Source organism: Trachypithecus francoisi, unplaced genomic scaffold (genome assembly GCF_009764315.1).
Source record: "Trachypithecus francoisi isolate TF-2019V2 unplaced genomic scaffold, Tfra_2.0 Lachesis_group5, whole genome shotgun sequence".
NCBI lineage: Eukaryota > Metazoa > Chordata > Mammalia > Primates > Cercopithecidae > Trachypithecus > Trachypithecus francoisi.
Genome location: NW_022681470.1, coordinates 12,794,417 through 12,817,933, shown reverse-complemented (window position 1 = coordinate 12,817,933; position 23,517 = coordinate 12,794,417). Strand labels below are relative to the sequence as shown.

The 23,517-nt window shown below is 35.3% G+C and overlaps 1 protein-coding gene and 1 pseudogene across 7 annotated transcripts in view; one reads left to right on the top strand and one right to left on the bottom strand.

Moving 5' to 3' along the window:
• Window positions 1-23,517, bottom strand: part of LYST (lysosomal trafficking regulator) — a 223,564-nt gene that overhangs the window by 55,032 nt on the left and 145,015 nt on the right. For all 6 annotated transcript variants that reach the window (XM_033198012.1, XM_033198015.1, XM_033198016.1 and 3 more), the window contains 10 exons: window positions 22,061-22,252; window positions 19,976-20,154; window positions 17,439-17,645; window positions 10,074-10,250; window positions 9,423-9,499; window positions 9,100-9,288; window positions 6,639-6,784; window positions 6,454-6,550; window positions 5,366-5,427; window positions 3,860-3,915 (listed from right to left, as the gene is read on the bottom strand). In XM_033198012.1, the coding sequence (XP_033053903.1) occupies window positions 3,860-3,915; window positions 5,366-5,427; window positions 6,454-6,550; window positions 6,639-6,784; window positions 9,100-9,288; window positions 9,423-9,499; window positions 10,074-10,250; window positions 17,439-17,645; window positions 19,976-20,154; window positions 22,061-22,252 (1,382 nt within the window). The remainder of the gene's footprint in view (window positions 1-3,859; window positions 3,916-5,365; window positions 5,428-6,453; window positions 6,551-6,638; window positions 6,785-9,099; window positions 9,289-9,422; window positions 9,500-10,073; window positions 10,251-17,438; window positions 17,646-19,975; window positions 20,155-22,060; window positions 22,253-23,517) is intronic.
• LOC117075557 lies at window positions 12,092-14,730 on the top strand (annotated as a pseudogene). The gene has a single exon (XR_004434052.1). The product of XR_004434052.1 is annotated as an L-lactate dehydrogenase A chain-like (transcript).

The window sequence follows — 23,517 nt, the reverse complement described above, 5'->3', positions numbered from 1 at the left end:
AAAGCATCAAAACAAAACAGAAAATCTTCTTTTTGTGGTAGATGGCAGACAAGATTACCTGAAAACTCTCCCAATGCAAAACATCTCAAAATGTTTGATAAAATTTAGAAATGAAAAAAAATTAATAGGCTTTATTTTTTAGACTAGTTTTAGGTTTACAGAAAATTGAGCAGATAATACAGAATTTCCGTGTATCCTCCCCTCCCTTGGCCCTGCACTCACAGTTTCTCTATTATTAAATCTTGCATTTGGTATGGGACATTAATTACAATTGATGAAACAATATTGCTACCATTTTTCTTACATAAAGTCCACAGTTTATAGTAGGGTTCACTCTTTGTGTTGTACATTCCATGGGCTTTGACAAATGTGTAATGACATGTATGCACCATCACAATATCATACAGAACAGCTCTATTGCCCTAAAAATCCTTGGGACTCCACCTATTCATCCCTCCTTTCCTCTCCCCAACCTCTGGCAACCACTAATTTATTTGCTGTCTCTATAGAGTTTTGCCTTTTCCATAATGTCATATAGTTCAAATCATACAGTATATAGCCTTTTCAGGTTGGCTTCTTTTACTAAGCAAATATCCTTTTAAATACATAGCTGAGCTTGCAAGAAAACAAGGGAAATGACATCCCCAGGGGTCAAAAATGTAGAGGAACTGGAAAATCAGCACTAAGCAGAGAGTGATACTCTGGTTGCTCTGTTCTATGTGTCTGCATACGCATGCATGTATGCACATACCCCAGTTTCAGAAATGAACTGATGTAGGTTCACAGCAACTTGAGCACAGAAGATGAGGCCCTGGCCCCCTAGAATCGGGGTGTGGAATTGAGATTGCTTCAGAAAGCTAAAACCTAGGAAGGGATGCCTAATGAAAGATTAGACAAACAAACGTGCCCATCAATAAAGGGGAATAGGCCGGGCACAGTGGCTCATGCCTATAATCCCAGCACTTTGGGAGGCTCAGGCAGGCAGATCACTTGAGGTCAGGAGTTCAAGACCAGCTTGGCCAACATGGTGAAACCCCATCTCTACTAAAAATACAAAAATTAGTCGGGAGTCGTGGCAGGCACCTGTAGTTCCAGCTACTCGGGAGGCTGAGGCAGGAGAATCACTTGAACCCACGAGGCGGAGGTTTTGGTGAGCCGAAATCATACCACTGCACTCCAACCTGGGTGACAGAGTGAGACTCTGTCTTAAAAAAAAAAAAAAGAAAAGAAAAAAATAATAATAATAATAAAGGGGAATAACCAGGACGCAAGCTTGTCTCTTTTGGCCTGGAACCTAGAAAACAGAAAAAAAGCCTTTCTCGGAGAATTCAAAATTGTGGGCCTGCCATCATATAGATTTAGGGTAAATCCATGTCTGGATGGCCTGGAAACGCCCAAGCTTTGAAACAGTTCTCATGCTTCCGAGTCATCCAGCAAAGGGAAAGCGGACTCTCTGGAGGAGCATTCCTGAAACTAATGGGGCATTTCTGCAAATAAAGCCCCACCGAATGTAAGCTGACAGATCAACACATACCAAATAGATACATTCCCCTGCTAGGTGGTCAGCAGAAGAAAAGAAGATGGGAAAACAATCACTGGAAGGTTGAAACTGCTTGAGAGTATTAATCCTAGTGTACTCAGACAAACCCCCACATTCTGAAATGAAGAGACGGGGACCACAGGGCCTACACATCCTGCCATCACTAGGTCCCTCCCACAGTACAAAATCAAGAAAAACTTAAAAAAAAGTGCATCTAAGTCTTTGTAACTGAATACATAAATTATGTATTCAGTTACAATTAAATCATGTTTTTAATAGAGAAATAATGAAAGAAGTTTCTACTAAAGTTTAAAACTAGCTAGAATTTATCTCCTCACATCAACCTGCATCCTAGTTTTCTTTTTTTTTTTAATCAGTTTTTTTTCCTTTTTAAAAAATTTCACTTACTTACTTTTCTGTGTTGACTAACAGGAAGCTCAGAGCAAATTTAGGACTCAATTGCCAAGAACTATTTTATCCCAGGCTCTTTAACTTTCCAAAACCTTAATTTTTTTTTAGATTCAAATTATCCTACTCTATGTGTGTTTTACTATTGTTCTTGGTCCAAAATAATATTTATAAGTAGAGGCAGGGAATATATCACGAATAAGATAAGACATCTTAATGAAAATGTAGTATTTTCATACTTAAAACTGAATTCCTCCTTTGTTTAGTTTCAACATTCATTCAACATATATTAATTAACCATCTATGCACAAGGTACTCTGCTAAGTGCTCTGCATGAAATAAATCTGTATAGGTCAAAAAGGGGGCATGAAATATTTGCACACACAGTTGCATACACAATGCAAGATACCAAATGTTATATAAGAAGAACCAACACTACAAAAGTACATAGGAAGGAAGGATCTTTCTGTCTATTAAGAAGCAAGGGCATTTTCAGATTTTTAAAAAAATTTTTCCTCTTTATTTAAACATAAGATACATTTATAGCATGCAAGTTAACTTAAAATTAAATGGTGTCATCCCAGACCAAGCATTTGTGAATGTATCCTCAAGCACTGAAAATAAACCAACATATTTGACAGGTGGACTCAGACTCTTCTGTTACACCTCATGTCAAATGGAGTTAAACACAAATTGAGTAGAATTTTTAAGGTGAAAAACTGTCATCTTTTGGACACACAAAAAAGTTGTCTCACACATCAACTATTACATTCCTTGGCTGATAAAAGGATACATCTTGAAAATTAACATAACTATATTTTACTATCTGGGACAAACCCTGTGGTAATTGCTATGTAAGTCAGAAAAGAATGCTGTTCATATATCTGACTACTTTAAATATGTTCATGATTTTTTTTACATTATTTATTTTATAACCAAATTTCTTGTTTTCACTCATTACTTTCTTTCTTTTTTTTTTTTTGAGACGGGGTCTTGCTCTGTTGCCCAGGCTGGAGTGCAGTGGCATGATCTCTGCTCACTGCAACTTCTGCCTCCCGGGTTCAAGCGATTCTCCTGCCTCAGCCTCCTGAGTAGCTGGGATTATAGGTGCTGCCACCACACCCGGCTAATTTTTTTGTATTTTTAGTAGAGACAGGGTTTCACCATGTTGGCCAGGCTGGTCTCAAACTCCTGACCTCAGGTGATCCACTCGCCTCAGCTTCCCAAAATGCTAGGATTACAGGCGTGAGCCACTGCGACTGGCCTAATTTATGTAAAATAAAAAATATATTGATAATTAAACCACACATAATCTCATTTAGTATATCCTTAGAAATTCCTGGCTTTAGAACTTCTCTGAAACAAAAAGCTTATTTCTCCTATTACAGGAATCTCAAAAAATATTTTAATGGCATAAAAGATAATTCAAATAAAAGCTTTATTATACAAAAGAAGAATCTTTATTTTCTGATTAATACCAGTCTGTCTAGAATAATGACAATTATCATTAAGCTATGTGAATATCAGAATTACTTAAGTTATTCTATTATTTAATATTTTTCCTTTCTGAAGGCAAAGGTACTTGATAGTGAACTGGGAGTGGCAAGGAGTAGATATTTGTTGCAACAGAGGATAGTAATAAGAAGAAATGAACATAAATTGATATAATAGGAGCATTTAGAATATGACTTATATTAACTGCTATGAGACTTGGGCCATGAGCCAGAGGAGATGGCACAGTCTTCTTTTTAAAATTATATTTTAAAAAATGTTTGGAACTCAGACCAATCTATACATAGAGTGACAAATAATTAACTCTAATAGCTCTTCCTTCTTTCTAGTTATACTGAATTGATACACTTTTGGAATCTGTCTAGATTTATGTAAATACAGACTTAAGCTTCTACTCACCGAACTTTCAACTGTATCAGAAGCATTATCTTCCACAAAATACATTCCACATTTACCTGCAGAAAGTAATTGGATATAAGGGTTTTAAAATGTATGTGCACACTACTATTCATGGTTTAATGCATGGTCTCTGGAGTCCTTTGGTCTGAATTTGAATCTCACTACCTAGACACAGTTCCTAGCACTCAATAAATATTTTTGAATAGTATCCATGAAGTCCTGGGCAAGTTGCTTTACCTCTTTGTGTCTTAATTTCTTTATTTAAAAAAAAAAAAGGTTGCAGGAAGCTCTATTTCACTGAGCTACTATGGGAATCAAATTAGAATATATGCAAAATGCTTATGTGCTCAGTGCTAAATAAATGTTGGCTATTTATTATTACCATTACTCTTACATTACAAGGATATTGATTTGCTTTATTTTGTTACACACTAATTGAAGTCAAGTGGTAAACCAAATTATCTAGCAAAAGGAAAATCCTTAATTATTTTGCAGACTGAGACACTCAATAGGGTAGAGTAGGCCCTAAACATAGCCCCCAACTTTTTCCTGTTTCATAGGCTGGCTGTTGCTAACCCACGTCCCTACATCGCGTTTTAAAATGTTGGGAACTTCTCTGAGGTTCTGTCCCCTGCATGCTCATCACCCTTGAGTACTGAGTGGACTCTGAAGTAGTGGCACGGCTAGCTCAGAGAAGGGTACTGCCTCCATCCTTAGTCCCACCAGGCTTGAAGCTCCACATCTTGGACCTTGGAGGCTGTAGCTTACAACATTCATTCTCAAGTTTTAAGGTACATCAAATCACTGGATAGCTCATCAGAACAGACTGCTGGGTCCCACCCTCAGAATTTCAGATGCATCAAGTCTGGACTGAGGCGTGAGAACGTGCAATTCTAAGAAGCTCCCATGAGATGCTGATGCTACTAATTCAGAGTTCTCACACTTTGAGAACCTAGCCTACAGCATACAAATTGGTTCTTCAAGGGAATAGAGACCAAGTGGTATAACTGTTTTCCTTCATACTTTGAGAATAAAATTTCCAACCAAATATAACTATATAGGTATCCATGGACTAACAATCTTGGCCTTTCTCTCAGAAGTACAATAGAGAATATAAACTATGAACAATCTTAAAGTACACATATTTCTTATGGACAGTTATATCTAATAAAATAGTAGGTAAGTATACCAATAATTTTTCACTTCAAAAAATCTAAATTTGCATATAATAAAAGAAATGGTTAAATATAAAATTGCATATTCATGAAGAAACTTAATTTTATAAAAATTAAAATGCTATTCATGTGCTTTTCAGAACATAAGATATCATTTCTACACATTCATGAGTCATATGCAATCACATATAATGTTAAGACAAACTAGCCTATATGATACTACAGAAAGTTTATCCAATTTAATGGCATGGTGTCAAAAAAACACTTTAAATAACCTAAGAATAAATAAGGCAGGGTGAATACGTGCAAAATTCTTCAAAATTTGACTTACCTAGTAACAATTCACCAGCTGTCTCTCTAGATGGTGCAACACTGATACATCTTCGATTTACTCTGTCAAAACATATTTAAAATTACTATGACTAAATGCTTTGACCAATTTCAGAGAGTATATGCTTTATTTTACCTAGTAAAAGATTTCTGCAAAGCAGACTAGATAGAGCTCCAATAGCATGAGGTATCTTGTTGAAACCCACATGAAAATATTAGCTCCTTTTTTAACATTCTAGTTGAAGAGAAATGACTGAAACGCCTAGAAAAGGCTAATAATCCCTATAACCTGTAGACAGAATATAGAAATTAAGTTATTTAAAAGATATATCAATATTTTATATTTTCTAGTAAGCAAACATTGTTTCACACCTCTGATACTTCAAATACATTTTTTAAAAAAAGCCTAGTATTCTAGGAAAAACAAGATTTGGAATCAGAAAGTTCCTTTGTGTTCTTAGCCAATCATCTTTGCATCTCAGTTTTTTATCTATGAAATCGGTATAACAACCACAATAACTGCAATGATAATACTATCAATAATATATAATAACATACTTAATACTCAACAATGCTATGGTACCTATTATTATTTCTTCATTTAATAGATGAGGTAACTGAGACAGACAAGTTAAGTAATTTGCCTAAGATTAAAGAGTTAGTAAGAGCAGGAACTGGAATCTGAACCTTTAATCACTACATTATATTGCCTCTTGATGATACCACCGGCAGCTCTATCTACTTTACAGAGATGTTAAACAGTCAATTACAAAATATGTGTGTGTGTGTGTACATGTATATGTGTGTATATATGTGTGTGTCTGTACGTGTGCGTGTGTGTGTATGTGTGTGTATATACATGTATACTAACAAGGGCCAGAACATGATGACTGAAATCCCATGAACCCGTGCTATCAGAAATGTCATTTCCTTTTAGATTTTGGCCATATAACCTTGTCCTCCCTTGAGCCTTTCCTGTTTAGGATTTTTCTGAAAATGATGGCATTATCTGAAATAAATATTACATAAACACTACAATAAACTGTTGTATATTCATGAAAGAGTGAAGGTCTATGGATTCAAAATTACCTTATAGATTCACTTGCAGCTTTGTCTTTGACAGTAGAAGAGAAAGAAGAATGAGTTTTGTCTTCAAATAGGTAAGAGAGTGGTGGTTTGACAACATCTGTTGAGGAGAAAAGTAAACATTATCTTTATCTAATGACCATAGTTCTCTGCTATATTTATATGTTGAGTTAAGAAGCCACTATTACCTTCTGATTTTTGTCTATCCCTAAGGAGATACTTATTTGGAATAGTTAAATAACATCTCTGTAAACGTCTCCTCTCTCGATTTGGTCCTTCTGTTGGATCCAACTGCCATGAAGTTGGATAGTAGACGGGGTCACACCATACTGCTCTGCAAATAAAAAGATTAAAGGATGTTTTAAGTGATCATTCAGGACTTGTAGCTATAAAAAAATCATTATAGAGATTGAATAAGTCACAACTGATCTGTTCATTTTAAAACTCCAAATATTTATACATTTGATTAGGGAATGTATATACAAGCACAAGTAATAAAATCTGTCTTTTTGCTCCTGAATCCCAGTCTCCCAGTTCCTCGCTTGAAGGCAAGATCTGCTTCCAGTTTCTTTCAACTATTAAATGTTTAAAAATATATATAATGAGACTACTATGAACACTTTAGTAATATAACATGCTGCATTTAATATGGTTAGATAAAAATTTTTTTCCAAATTAATTTTTAACATTTCCCATTTTGCCTACTTTTTTTTTTTTTTTTGCGATGGAGTCTGGCTCTGTCACCCAGGCTGGAGTGCTGTGGCACAATCTTGGCTCACTGTAACTTCTGCCTCTTAGGCTCAAGCGATTCTCCTGCCTCAGCCTCCCAAGTAGCTGGGATTACAGCCTCCCACCGTGCCCGGCTAATTTTTGTATTTTTTTTAGTAGAGATGGGGTTTCATCATGTCGGCCAGGCTTGTCTCAAACTCCTAGCCTCAAGTGATCCACCCACCTGGGCCTCCCAAAGTGTTGGGATTACAGGCATGAGCCACCTCACCTGGCCTCATTTTGCCTACTCTCTAATGAAACAAATAAAATCAGTTTCTTTCTGTGGTATGAATCACATTTTAAAAAAGATTTTAAAATAAATTTATATCTTAGATGAAATAAGACAGGAAAAACATATTAAATACAATTTTAGAAATAAATAAGATTAAAAAACCACCCTTATTCATACCCTAAACATACCAAAATACTGGTAGTGGTTGTTGTCTTTTTTTAAAAAAACATGCATCTGTTTTTAATTTGTAGTTATGATCATTATGATCATTTTTCTATAATTTGCCTTATTTTACAGAAACAGTATTATCTTTATCTCATTATTTTGAATGGCTGCCCAATATGAAGGTAGATGCACTGTGATGTATTTAACCATATTACTGCTAATATATAACTTGTTTCTAATTCATTCACTAGCATAAATAACGCAGAGATGAAAACTTTTATTTTCTTTTTCTTTTTCTTTTTTGACAGGGTCTCACTCTGTTGCCCAAGCCAAGGTGCAGTGGCATATTCACAGCTCACTGTAGCCTTGAACTCCTGGGCTCAAGTGATCCTCTTGCCTCAGCCTCCCAAAGTCCTAGACTACAGGTGTGAGCCACTGTGCCTGGCCTGCCTTCCATACTTTGAATATTTTCCTTAGGACAGAATCACTAAAATAGGATAACTGAAGTTAGAAGTAAAACGTTTTTAGGATTACTAATATATATTGTCAAAATGTACAATGTCACCAAAGTTCTGAGTAAGGACAGCTAATACCCTGCTGTGAATATTAGCAGCCAAAATTTTTTTTAACATAAAAAGTAAGATGTGGTATCTAAAGGTTCTAGAAAACCAAATTAGCCTCTAGCAATATTGAATATTTTCCCATGTGTTTGGTAATTCAATTTGTCTTATGTGAGGAATGTGTTCATGCCTTTTGCTCATTTGAACTTCTGGGATCATAATATTTTACTTTAGAATCTGTATACGTTTTTCAAACAATAAAAATAACTCTTTATTTGCTGAAAATATATTTCCAGGCTTTTTTGTTGTTGTTATGTTTGTTAAACACACTGGAAAAAATTAAGGTTAAAATCCATTGATATATTTGCAGTTTCTTCTATTGCATTTGAACTTAGAAAGTCATCTATACTTCAAAGAGCTGACAAATATCCCACTATCTTCTACTTTACAAACTTTTTGAATAATTCTTTTAACCATTTGGAATTTACTTTAGTGTCTAATATTTAGTGTATTTTAGTACACCAAAGTCATATGAATCAGTTATCTTAACCAAATTTAGAGAATAATACCTAATTTCCCTCTTTTTGTTATTTGTAATACATATTTTAAACTAGTTAGAAAAATATATTTTTCTCAATCATCCTGTTTCAGTGATTTCTCTATTCTTTTACAAAGACTATATTTTAAAATTAAGCCAATTTTACTATCTAGACGAGCTAATGAGCCTCTCATTACTTTTCTTCCCCAGAATTAAAAAAAACTCGTATGATTATTCTTTAAGATGAAAAAAATCACAAATGATTAAACAAAAAAACATTTAATGAAATGATTTTATGAGTCTGAATTCTGGAATACAAATTCAGTTTAACATCAACATCTTAAATCTTCATGGAAGACAATTTTAATCGTCCTCCCGCAGCTTACCTATCATGTGTCAGTTGCTGAATAAGTTCCTGCCAGTGTCTGCTGGCACTCAAATCTACTTTATACATTCCTCTAATATGCTGGATCACCTTTTTTCTCTCAATTCCTTGGGAGAGAGACACTGCCTGGGTGATATCTGCAGCTATTTTAGATATATCCTTTGATTTTGAATCCAGACGCTGAAAGAGACTAAATAATAAGATTGTCCATAGTTAAGAATACATGGAATGTATTTATCAAAATATGATACTTTAAAACTAAAAGTATACGTGAAATCTAATAGATTCCTAAAAGACATGCCTTTGGAACATACAAAATCTTACCTTTGCTGATTATTATTAACCGTTTTCTGCCAAGCAGCTTTATTCACTCCTTCTTCAGTTTCATATTTCTTTTGTTCCTAAAATATTTAGATAATATACTATATAAAATTTATTATTTCTCACCTAACACTGGCACAGAGCCCAACAAACTCATTTTAAAACCCAGTTAACAAAGGAAAAACGATTGTCCCTAGGAGACCAGAATATTAAAATAAATGAACCATCTAAACAATGTTATAATGTTTTAATTCTGTGTCTATACAATTTAGGTCACATAAATTAGAGTAGAATGGTTAACCAGGGTTGCTAAACCTGATGAGTTTACATAGTCGCTTGCCTCCTTACTCTGCTTTTTCATTAAAGAACCTCTAACTCAAGATACGTTTCAGCTTGCTTGTCACTTTAAAAGTCTTCCCTCCACTGAAGGCTAATAATAATGGATACTGATGACCACAGAGAACAAAGTGCTCCTTAAAATAAGCCTATTTTTCTTCTCTCATAGAAAAAAGCAATACAGTATATAGAAAAATAAAATAAAATAATCACTTCAAGTTCATCATCAATGATACTCTGTTCTTAAAAAAGTAATGTCAATCATTCTTTATCTATGATGGAATCTCCTAAGAAAGTATTATGGTTTCATTGACTCACCTCTTTGATCATTTTAATAAGGTCTGCTTTTGTTGATGCACTGGGAGGCATGCACTTGTGACCACATAACTTCAAAGCATTCATAAGCAGTTCTGCTGTGTCTAGCTCTTCTTCAGTCAATTCATCTTGGTGATTATGTATCAACTCTGACAAATACAAAACTAACTTGGCTCCATGCTTTAAAAAAAGTAATAATTTTTTAGTCATTTAGAATTTTAATTCTTACATTTAAATTACTTAATAGTAATTACATTATATTGCTAGATTTATTTGGTTGCATCTGATTTGAATAAAGCACCTACAAAAGACATTCTGAGGATAATTACAGAAATCTGATTACGCACTGAATATTTGATGACAGAGGATTAATGCTAATTTTGTTAGATGTAACAATGTTGTTATGGTTACACAGGAAAATATTTTAAAAAAAGAATTTAGAGGTAAAATATCATAATTTCCACATATATGTTAAAATAGTTCAGAAAAAGAAGAAATGATGTCAATATAATAAATATAGTAACTGTTAAATCTAGGTGATCATTCCATGGTATTTATTATACTATTCTTTCTACTCTCTGTATGTTTGAAATTTTTTCTTATAAACCATATTTTAAAAAGCAAGCAAGCTAGCCAGCTAGCTTTTGGGAAAAGAATTTTGGAAAGGACTTGCTAAAGGAATACAGGAAATAAAGTGGGATAAAGGAAGATAATTTTTAGTTTTTCTCACAGAAAAACTGAACTAGAAGAGAAAGAAAGCTTCCTTTAGACCTTAAAACTTATTTACTCTTCTTCCTTTGATTTCTGCCTAGTAGAAGAGAAGTTGGTGAAATTTCTAGAACTAAAACCTATCTTTAGCTTGTAAGCATTCACTACTCCCTAGGACAAAAGGTGAAAAACTCTCAAACTGGTGAGACCTACACAGACAGTTCTATGTGTATATCCACGGAAGAGTTGTTTTAGCCAATCTTTTATTAACAGGTCCTAAAACCAAAATTTACAGTGTCACTTAAGATAATGACAATTGTCCTTTGCAGCACAAACCGAAACCAAATGTTGATTCATGACTTTTTAAGTGGCCCTTACATGCTGTAGATATTACACCTGACTTTAATGTGTACAGCATGTATTATGTAGACAATAATTTTGCCAACAAGTTAAACATATATATTTTACTTTAAAAATCAGCACTGACACAAATATCGCTGTATTTAGTTTTATGACATTTTTAACTGTGAATAGTATTAAATGTCAGAAAATGGATCTGGAAATGATTACATTTTGGGTGATATTTAAATTATCATGCTGAATCATATCATGTCACTTCCCAAAAACAAAAGATGAACATATGCAATAGTGAAAATAGCACAGCTCATTTTAATGCAACATTTTAAATTAGTCAGAGACAGCTGCTACCTGACCAAAAGAGAAAAATGAACAGAAGCTCTGTGAGTAAAAGACCCAAAGAGTTGGCAAATAAATAAAAATGGTAAATGAGTAGAAGATTTTCCTAAGTGTGTCTTAAAAGTAATGTTCTTGATATAACTTTAAAAATATTTCAGTTTAGCATTCAGTGATACTCTAAAATTATCTTGAAAAACTATCAGAAATGTTTTTATTCATTGTGAATATCTAAAGAAACACATGATTTTCTTAAACACTGAAGTTGTTTCTAATATCTCATTTTAATATCCTCTGATCACTTACGATTATCATTTCAGGGACTATAAAAGTTGTCATTTTTTTGGAACAGATACCAAAAAAATCTTATTTTCGGCCCTTAAAAAACTGATTTAAGGAACTGAATCTGTTAAACATGAATCCTTAGAAAATAATGAAGTGCTAAAATATGTAAAATATTTCTTTTCAAAGAAGGTTCTAAGAAGGAAGAGTTCTGAGTGGACTACAGAAAGGGAGAAAAGTTTTGAAGAAGGTATAGAGTGATCTGGGTCATGGCCAAATGAAAGGATAGAATAGGGAAATGGATAGACAAAGGAGAGAAAGGTGTCCCGTGCTGGTGGACAATATGAATAAAACAGCATGACAGTAAAAATAAACAGGATGTGAAGAGGTTGCAAGACACAAAGATATGATTATCTTGAAAAGAAGAGGGTCAGCAGGCTGGAGTGTTAATCAGAATCAAGTTGCGATGGCAGAAAAGAAATCTGAGGCTTAAAAACCCAGGCAGATTCCAAATGAAATACAAATCAAATGTATGCAGCTGTGAAAAGGCATAAAGATCACTCTACCCTACTATGTAATAATGATCTCTAGGATATATTAAGTGAAGAGAGTAAGGTGCAGAAGAGTGTGTACACTTTGCTATCTTTCTCTGTGTTATGAAGTAGGGGAGAGAATATTTACATGTGTAAATACATGTATACATAGATTTGCCTGTATCTTCAACAGAAAAAAAAGTCAGTTACCTACACAGTGTGGGAAAGAACATGAGGAGAAGAAAGGGATAAAAGCTAGAACCTCTCTGAATATGCTGTTTCACAACGTTGCTTTTAGAACCATGTAGACATTTCACATGATTAAAAACAAAATTAAGCAAACAAACAAAACCCCAAAGGAATCCCAAAAAACTATAAAACAAACTGGAAAAAAAAGCCTACCTACCTACCTACCTAGTTGGTTGAAGTTGGCAGCCTGACCAAATGAAGTAAACTATTTAAGTGCTTTTATAATTCAGTATTTTCACTGTATATAACCATAACAGTATGCTAAGAACAAAAAGAACTACAAAGACATCTTGAACTGCACTCAGCAGGATTGTTATTAGTGATCATGTTGGTCATCTTATTTTGAAAATGTTATATATGCAGAAAGACAAAGCAAATAAGTGATTATGTTAATGTCAGGAGCCAAGATATCAACATTAATAAGAAATACAAATTAAAAAAATCCAAGAAAAAGTGAAAGCGTCAGTATAAACTCATGACTTCTTTGTCTTTCTAAAAAAAATACATATTTCCTAGCTTTGTCCACTAAAAAGCCTGAGAAGAAACGACAACCCAGTAGAAATAAACATACCTAGTCCTTAGATTTGTAGTCTGTAAATGCTATCATCTCCTTAAAAGGAAATAAGGGCTTCTTGGGAGGGAAGTTGGGTTCTAGGTTTGGGGAAGGAATTGTATAAGGTGGGCCTGGGACATTCTTCTGTGCCAGAAAACAAGGAAGTTTAATCGTATTAACTTGTTAAAATGAAAAAGGCCATGTCAACCCAACAACTTGAATCTACAGAGGTGTTAATTTTAATATCAAATCAAATAATGACTGCAATAGACTAAAACACATAACATTTATTTTAAAATACGTGAGTTCCTAATGATACTCCAAAAATAAAAACAAATACAAAAATTAGAGGCCACTAGGGGCATGAACTCATCATTCTAAAAATTAATAAACAGGGAAGGAAACAGCATTTATCCTGCCTTTCCTTGACTGACTGTACTTAAAGGCAGCCAAGGTCCTGGAGCCGCCGCCCAAGAGTCTGGATCTCACTGCCACGTGCCTGAACACCCGCCGGACACGCATTCCCGATTCTTTTTGTTTCCAAGTCCAATATGGAAACTCTCGAGGATCAGCCGATTCATAATCTTCTAAAGGAAGAACAGACTCCCCAGAATAAGATTACCGTTGTTGGGGTTGGTGCTGTTGGCACGGCTTTTGCCATCAGTACCTTAATGAAGGACTTGGCAGGTGTACTTGCTCTTGTTGATGTCATAGAAGACAAATTGAAGGCCGAGATGATGGATCTCCATCATGACAGCCTTTTCCTTAGAACATCAAAAGTTGTCTCTGGCAAAGACTATATGTAACTGCAAACTCCAAGTTGGTCATTATCACAGCTGAGGCACGTCAGCAAGAGGGAGAAAGCCGTCTTAATTTGGTCCAGTGTAAGGTGAACTTCTTTAAATTCATCATTCCTAATGCTGTAAAATACAGCCCAAACTGCAAGTTGCTTATTGTTTCAAATCCAGTGGATATCTTTGACCTATTGTGGCTCGGAAGATAAGTGGCTTTCCCAAAAACCATGTTATTGAAAGTGGCTGCAATCTGGGCTCAGCCCAAGTCTGTTACCCAATGGGGGAAAGGCTGGGAGTTCACCCATTAAGCTGTCATGGGTAGGGTCCTTGGGGAACATGGAGATTCTAGTGTGCCTGTATGGAGCGGAGTGAATGTTACTGGTGTCTCCCTCAAGACTCTGCACCCAGATTTAGGGACTGATATAGATAAGGAACAGTGGAAAGAGGTTCACAAGCAGGTGGCTGAGAGTGCTTACGAGGTGATCAAACTCAAAGGCTACCCATCGTGGGCCACTGGACTCTCTGTGGCAGATTCGGCAGACAGTATAATGAAGAATCTTGGGTGGGTCCACCCAATTTCCACCATGATTAAGGATCTCTATGGAATAAAGGATGATGTCTTCCTTCGTGTTCCTTGCATCTTGGGACAGAACGGAATCTCAGACCCTGTGAAGGTGACTCTGACTCCTAAGGGGCTGTTTGAAGAAAAGTGCAGTTCCACTTTGGGGGAGACAAAAAGAGCTGCAATTTTAAAGTCTTCTGATGGCATACCATTTCACTGTCTAGGCTACAACAGGATTTTAGTTGGAGGTTGTGCATATTGTCCTTTTTATCTGATCTGTGATTAAAGCAGTAATGTTAAGACAGACTGGGAAAAACGTCAGTTCCTAAAGTTAGAAATAGGAATGGTTTGTAAAATCCTACAGCTATATTCTGCAGGTACTATATCCTGTGGGTAGCTATATCCTATAGTACCATCCTGTAGGCTGGATGGTACTAATCTTGTGTAGTCCTAAACTGGTTGGTGTGAAATAGTTCTGCCACCTCTGAGGCACCACTGCCAATGCTGCACATGCTGCAGTTGCCCCTTGAGCCAGATGGATGTTTACCGTGTGTTATATAAATAACTTCCTGGCTCCTTCACTGAACATGCCTGGTCCAACATTTTTTCCCAATAAGTCACATCCTGGATCCAGTGTATAAATCCAACATCGCATGTATGGTGCATAATTGTTCCAAAGAATCTTATTTTGTGAACTATATATATATCAGTAGTGTACATTAGCATATTACGTAAAGAGATCTACATATAAACAATGCAACCAACTATCCAAGTGTCATACTAACTAAAACCCACAATAAATCTCGTACAGTGAAAAAAAAAGAAAAAAAAAGGCAGCCAAATAGTTGACAAGGGAAAGTTCTTCCCTATAGAAAAGTCAGAGCTTATAGATGTTGATGGAATGAGAGGCTTAGAGATATCACTATTTTGTAACTCTTTAATGAAAAAGTGGATCTTGGCAATTATCATCAGTGGTTGCTAAAACTATTAGGTTAAAGACAATATCCCCAGTTTTCGTGGGTGAATAAACAACTGGCCTTGGTGATGAAATGGATTGACAGAGAGAAGAAAAAGTCAACGACAACAACAGTTAAAAATTTCAAGCTGAAATTCAATAATGATTGACAGACAGGAAGTAGTGGGAAGACATGCCAGACATGAAGCAGTGGGGAAGGGAAGATGTATGAGAAAAAGTGGACTGTTAACACCGCAGTTGAATTTTGATGGATAGCAACTTTGCTGAGTATAAAGGAAAGAAAAAAACACCATTTCAAATTCTCACAGAAGGAAAATACAGGCTAAATATGCTTTTGTCTTGGGAAAAGGAAGACAGTGCCCTCAGTGTACTTGAAAGTGTGTTAATACTGGAAAAATCACCTAAAAGTATCCCTTCCAATAGTTTTGACTCCTAATATGATATGAGTTTTCCATGTATTGGGGATACCTATCCTTTTTAATATACCCTCTCTCATCTCTATTGAGGTATAACTTACATATAATAAAGCATACATATATTAAGTGTTTCTATGAGTTTTGACAATTGCATACATCCATTTAACCACTACTCAAAATAAGATCTTATTTTTATCACCCCAGAAAGTTCCCTTAAACCTCTTTCCAGTCAATTCCCTTTCTCACCATCCCCCTTCCACAGAGACAACTACTGTCCTGAATTCTATCGTCATATCTTGGTTTTGCTTGTTCTTTCAGATGAACAGAATCACAGATTGTACTCCTTTGTGTTTGGCTGTCCCTTTCCCCGCTCAATGTTTCTGAGATTCATCCATAATGGTAGGTGGATCAGTAGTGTGTTCCTTTTCAGAGCTGTATAATAGTCTATACAGTGCTGTAGAATAGTCTATATAGATTTCTCTCTACAGGTAAAAAGAAATCACAATTTGTTTGTACATTCTTCTGTTGGTGAGCATTTGAATATTTCTAGTTTTTGGTCATTATGAAAAAAGGCTGCGATGGATATTCTTAAACAAGTCTTTCAATGAACATATGCTTTAATTTCTCTTTTAGGTAAATACCTAAAAATGGAGTAACATCGTCACAAGTTAAATATATGTTTAGGCCGGGCATGGTGGCTCAAGCCTGTAATCCCAGCACTTTGGGAGGCCAAGATGGGCGGATCACGAGGTCAGGAGATCCAGACCATCCTGGCTAACTCGGTGAAACCCCATCTCTACTAAAAAATACAAAAAACTAGCTGGGCGAGGTGACGGGCGCCTGTAGTCCCAGCTACTTGGGAGGCTGAGGCAGGAGAATGGCGTAAACCCGGGAGGCCGAGCTTGCAGTGAGCTGAGATCCGGCCACTGCAGCCTGGGTGACAGAGTGAGACTGTCTCCAAAAAAAAAAAAAATATATATATATATATATATTTTTAAATATATAATATATAATATTTATATATAATATAAACACATATATAATATGTTTAATTTTATAAGAACAGCCCTCCAATATGGTTTAATGTACCTTTTAAACTTTCCAACTACCACTCTTGAAGTGATAAACTTTATACACTCTGAAATTCTTTTAGGTATTTTGGGTTTGATTATTCCAAATGATTAATAATTTTTTTCTATTTTAACTGACCACACATATTTTTGAGATAGTTTATATGTATTGTTGTTTGAGCTATTCAATATAGATGTTTCACAGATAATATAATGCCTTTTAAAAAGCCTCCAAACAATCCTTAAGGAAAACACTTCAAGATATGTTAACACATTACAAAGTATCTGACAGAAACTCTGAAACAGAACTTCTTAATTTAGGCACTAGAAAAAAGATTGGGAAATAAACACAGAGGTTAAATTGAGCCTGTGTAAAAGCACCTAAGGAAAGGCCTTAGGTTAAATTTGCTTGGTAAGAAAATTATATTTATAAATTAGGCATGAAAATTCAATTTAATTTCAGTTCTTGTTTTATTCAGACTTTATATTTCACCAAAAGTTGTACTTATCTTATCAAAGCTGAGATACTTACTTGTAGGGATGGGCTGAGACAGTCTCGTAGTATTTCCTGATGATTTGGTTCATGAAGTATTTCAAAAATTTGCTTTCTCTCTTGTGCAGTGTGGGCTGGTGACAAAATATGTACTAGTAGTCTCCCAAGCTGCATTCGGAAGGTCTCCTTACAAGACCACAGAATTTTAGTCCATTGCTGCTTGGAACCACTGGCTTTACTTGAACTCTAAAATCAATCAAGATAGGAATGAATTAGGATCAGACTGCTTACGCAATACCATGCTAGCCTCAACACAGCCCTAAAGAAGATTATAGAACATGTTTTATTCCAGATTGGTTTTCATAGTCAAAATTAGAAAGACATATACATATCCATACACACAGGAGTTTAAAAGAGATGGGCATACAACGTTCATAGCAGCATCACTCAAAATAGCCAAAAGGTGGAAACAGTCTGAACGTCCATCAGTGGATGAACAGATAAACAAAATGTGGTATGTACATACAATGGAATATTATTCATCCTTAAAAAGGAAGGAAATTCTGACACATGCTACAACATGGATGACCCTTGAGGACAGAATGCTAAATAAAATAAGCCATATACAAAAGGACAAATATTATATGCTTCTATTTATATGAGATATCTAGAACAGTCAAACTCACAGAGACAGAAAGTAGAATAGTGATTACTGGGTAATGGGGGAAGGGGTGGTAAAAGTTATTATTTATTGGGTACGGAGTTTCATTTGGGATAATTAAAAAGTTCCGGCCAGGTGCGGTGGCTCACACCTGTAATCCCAGCACTCTGGGAGGCCGAGGCAGGTGGATCACCTGAGGTCAGGAATTCGAGACCAGCCTGGACAACATGGTGAAACCCTGTCTCTACTAAAAATACAAAAATTAGCTGGGTGTGGTGGCGGGTGCCTGTAATCCCAGCTACTTGGGAGGGTGAGATAGGAGAATCACTTGAACCTGGGAGGTGGAGGTTGCAGTGAGCCGAGATTGAGCCAGTGCACTCCAGCTGGGGATGCAGACTGAGACTCCATCTCAGAAAAAAAAAAAAAAAAAGTTCCTAGAGATGGATGGTGGCAATGGCTGCACAATAATATGAATATACTTAGTGCCACTGAATTGCATCCTTAAAAATGGTTAAAATGGTAACTTTTATGTTAGGTATACCTTACCACAGGTTAAAAGAAGAGATGGACAAAGAAGCTAAAGTCCTAAACCATGAAAAAATTATCAAAGGCTCAAAAATTATAAATTTAAAAAAAAACTATCAAAGCACAATGATAAATAAGCCTACGTTGATTTTGCAATAAAAAAGAGAAAGGATTCATAATAAAGACTTGAATTGTGCTACATCACTGAGTATAATAGTCACAAATTAAGCACTGCATATAGCAGTACCCCCTTACCTGTGGTTTTGCTTTCCACAGTCAACCATGGTCTGAAAATAGTTAAGTACTGTACAATAAGATATTTACTCATTGTAAAAAGAGACTACATTCATATAACTTTTATTGAAGTATATTGTTATAACTGTTCTATTATTATTGTTAATCTCTTACTGTGCCTAATTCATAAATTAGACTTTATCATAGGTACGTATGCATGTGAAAAAACATAGTATATATAGGTTTCAGTACCATCTGTGGTTTCAGGAATTCACCAGGGGTCCTGGAATGTATCCCCGAAGATAAGGGGAAACTACTCTACGGGTTTACCATAGAGTATTCCCTAACAATTAACCAATTGTTTTAACAACGGTCCCACTAAGCCTAGCCAAATGCTGATCAAATCACCTGTACATGGTTTAAAACTGGAAGCAGTATATTCAGAATTCATTCTGAGTTTTAGAAACAGCTCTTCCCTAATTACGTCTAGTCCTAAGGACCCCGTGAGCGAATCTGTACTTGGTTTTGCTGTTCAGAGCTAAAACACCAAAATCTAGTTTAGATTTAGAGACTGGCATGTCATGATTTATGAGTTCTGCTAGAATTAGACTGGCTTTTGCTATCTATGTAGTAAACTGACCGACTTGTTCCATTGTGTCAACTGTAAGTGACCCATAGAAAACCAAGTGAGATGATGATAAATGAACCGTGACACTTATCAGTATTCTCTATGTAATTTTAAAGGTGTTAGATATACTTAGGCCAAGATCTAAAATTCATAATAATTCAGAAAACTGAGAGTAAGGAGCTATAAATACAGTCCTTTAAAAACAAACAATTATGTAAACTCTCATAGTAGTCATCAATGACGACGATCTACTCTTTTCTGATGCTGATCTTACTAAACTACAACACTAGAAAATAGCTTCTAGGGTTACAGGCTTAAAAAGCAATGCTGCGTGAGTGGAGTCATTTTGGAAAGGGTGAATTAGCAATATATATTATTCTCTAATTAAAAATTCAAGTTGTCCGAGTTTTAAAAAGCTCTCTGAAAGAGCACAAAGAAATATGATTTTGAAAACGTATAATACAGTCAACATAAAACCTCTATTTCCTTTGTGTGAATGAACATTTCACATGTAATTAATTTACTTACAATAGATACTTTGAATCCTTCTACCAGGTATGTAAAAATTTCTTTCTGAAATGGATTGAAAACAGAAGACTGTTCATGATGAATATTTTCCTCAGAAATTTCAGTCTGGAAAACTGAGGTCTTGCTTTGAGTTACATTTTCTGGAGTTCTCAAAATGTCAATAATGTCTGAATTAAACTCTTTGAATTGAGAAAAAGAATACAAGGTTAGTCATATCACTGCTATCTAGCCATTATAAATAGTAATAATACTGGTAAAAATATTGTATTTAATTACTAATTCAGCTATCACAATTTAAATGTTTATCAGGTGTATTAGATGTAGTAGATACACTGTAGTAAAAGTGAATTCATATAAAATAACAGAAATTTCAAAATGCATGTCATACAATTCCAAATTAAATATTTATTGGCTAATGAAGGTAAGTTAAATTGCAAAATGATTCAAACCATGAGATTATTATACAAATCGAACATAAAGACCATGTCATATTTACATGAGTGGATCTACAGAGCTGTTTGTCTGCATGTGCTATCCATTTACATGCTGTATATGTAATAATCATGGTTCAATTTCAGAGTTTAGTTTGGGAGTCTGTTGCACAGAATGTACATTAGAAAAGTTAAAAAAAAAAAAAAAAAAAAGCTGGGGACAATGGCTCACGCCTGCAATCCCAGCACTGTGGGAGGTGAAGGCAGACAGATCACCTGAGTCAAGGAGTTTAAGATTAGCCTGGGCAACATGGTGGAACCCCATCTCTACAAAAAAATACAAAAATTAGCCGGGCATAGGGTACACACCTGAAGTCCCAGCTACTTAGGAGGCTAAGATGGGAGGATTGCTTCAGCCCAGGAGGTAGAGGTTGCAGTGAGCTGAGATCATACCACTGCAATCTAGCCTCACTGACAGTGAGAACCCATCTCAAGAAAAAAGAAAAAAAAAAAAAAGAGAGAGAAAGAAAAGTAAAAAAAGCTAAAAAAAGAAGAAAAAACTTGAGTTTATCATGTTTTTCTAGTGATTAACAATTACTGGCCGGGCGCGGTGGCTCAAGCCTGTAATCCCAGCACTTTGGGAGGCCGAGACGGGTGGATCACGAGGTCAGGAGATCGAGACCATCCTGGCTAATACGGTGAAACCCCGTCTCTACTAAAAATACAAAAACTAGCCTGGCGAGGTGGCGGGCGCCTGTAGTCCCAGCTACTCGGGAGGCTGAGGCAGGAGAATGGCGGAAACCCGGGAGGCGGAGCTTGCAGTGAGCTGAGATCTGGCCACTGCACTCCAGTCCGGGCGACAGAGCGAGACTCCGCCTCAAAAAAAAAAAAAAAAAAAAAAAAAAAAAATTACTGTTTTGTTTTTCCTGTCTTCCTGGGGTTACCTGAACATTTTTTTAGAATTCCATTTTGACTTATCTATAGTGTTTTTTTAAAAACAATTTTCAGCTTTATTGTAATATAATTGACAAACAGAAATTATATATAATTAAGATGTTTTGATATACGAATACATTGTCAAATCATCACCATAATGAAGCTAGCTAACATATCTATCACCTCACATAGTTACCATTTTTTTGGGTGTGTGGTGAGAACATTATTTATAGTGTTTTGGAGTGTATTTCTTTGAATAGCTTTTTTTAGTGGCTGCTCTCAGTATTACAATTTAAGTATGTACATATATATTCATTAGCCAATATGGAAATGCAAATTAAAACCACAATGAGATATCACTAAACATCTGTCAGAATGGCAGTTCTGCAAGATTCATTGAGGGAAACTGGGTAAAGGGTATACAGGGTCTCTCTCTGTATTATTTCTTAACTGCATGTGCATCTACAACGATCTCAAAAGATCATACTGGAAGTGCCATATGGTTTTAAATTGGTCAATCTGGGCTAGCACTGAACACATTGAAAGTGGACTTTTATTTAAGACTTATCAGTTCCAAATAAGAAACTCTTAATAATATGGATGTTAAGAACTGAAAAATAATGTTGCTTAAAAATCTGAAAACTAACCAGTTTCCTCTTAGATTACTTCTCCTTCATTTTAAAAGCTGAGGAAAAACAAACTAATCCTATAGTCTTACCTTGATAAATAATCCTGTTGACTGCTAAAACGGTGAGCCTCTGTAGTCTCTGTGCAAGTTCCGTTTCAGTCGCCTGGCTAGGGTTCTCCTGGCTCATTCTGCGTTGCATCATCACATGAAGCTCATCATTTGCCACTGAACGCATTTTCATCAGAAGCGATTCAGTTTGAGCAAGGGGAAATTTTCGAGGACCTTCAAAAGTATATAAATTAAAACATCAAATGCCAGTGTTAATAAGGATCAAGGAAACTATTTTTGCTGAAACTTTTTGATTACCAGACCTTGAAAACAACCTTATTTACTACAAAGTCAATTTATACAAAGGAGAGAGTGATTAAGAGAAAATGATGTTTCTCCCTCTTTCAAGAAGTGCGACAGTACTTTTGGTTTCAAAGTCCTAAATAACAATGTTGAAGCTAGTGACATAGCTTAGTAAAACAGATGTCATTTGGCAAAGTTCAAGTTAAAAAGTATTAAATGGGCTTAACTAGTTTAGAACATTTTGACAAAAGTTTCAAATACTGTTTCACTTCTTTGCATTCCAAAATCAAGTTTTAATGCACATCATTTTTTAGTAATAATGTTACTATTTCTGGATAATTACTGTTGTTGAATTTCATAAAGTAGTTTTAAAAATTGTATATAGTGACAAAGTAGAAATCAGTCAATTAAAGTGAAGAGATCAGAAAGGTGAATATAATTCCAGTGATTTGTTATTAAAATGATTTAGAACACATGCATCATTTGGAATTCAATGCTACAAAGGCATTTCCTGAGAAAGGTTTCCTCAGACTGAACATAGAGGAGTGGCATTCCTGTGCCATTACTGCACCTGCTCCAGGAGGTACAACACAGGTAGCGCATCCAGGAGAAAACTGGGGGGATGAGTCTTGATTTAATGAACTGAAGGAGAAGGGCATCAGAAGTTGACCATAGGAACCAAAATGATGTCTTGGTAGATAAGGAATAATGGAACCCTTCATTGGAATTGAACCTTTGTTTTAAATTATGAAAACATGTATCAATTTCTATAAATAACCTCTATAAAAATTACATATGACTAAATTATAACAGGTTTTAATGACTTATCCTGTAAGATATTTAAATATTTTAATACTATTTTAGATTGCTTACTATTTTGGGTAATTAGTATTCTTAATCAGTTAATATATTTTGGTAGATAGTCACTTTTGAGGCAAAAAAAATACAAAAATTCATATCCTGTATATATTCAAGAGTTACACTGTCAAACAATATACTGAGTTTAAGCAGATGCTTCCTAATGTCGACATCTGACAGCTTTCATGCTGTATGTGCAGCTGATGATTGTAATTCAGAGGTATGACAATACACTGAATAAGGAAATGTTAAGTAAGTCTTTTTTAGTACTATGTATTAATACTAGAAAAAGTGGGAGGGTATTTCAGCACTCCTGCTGTGAAGCCACACAGAGCTAG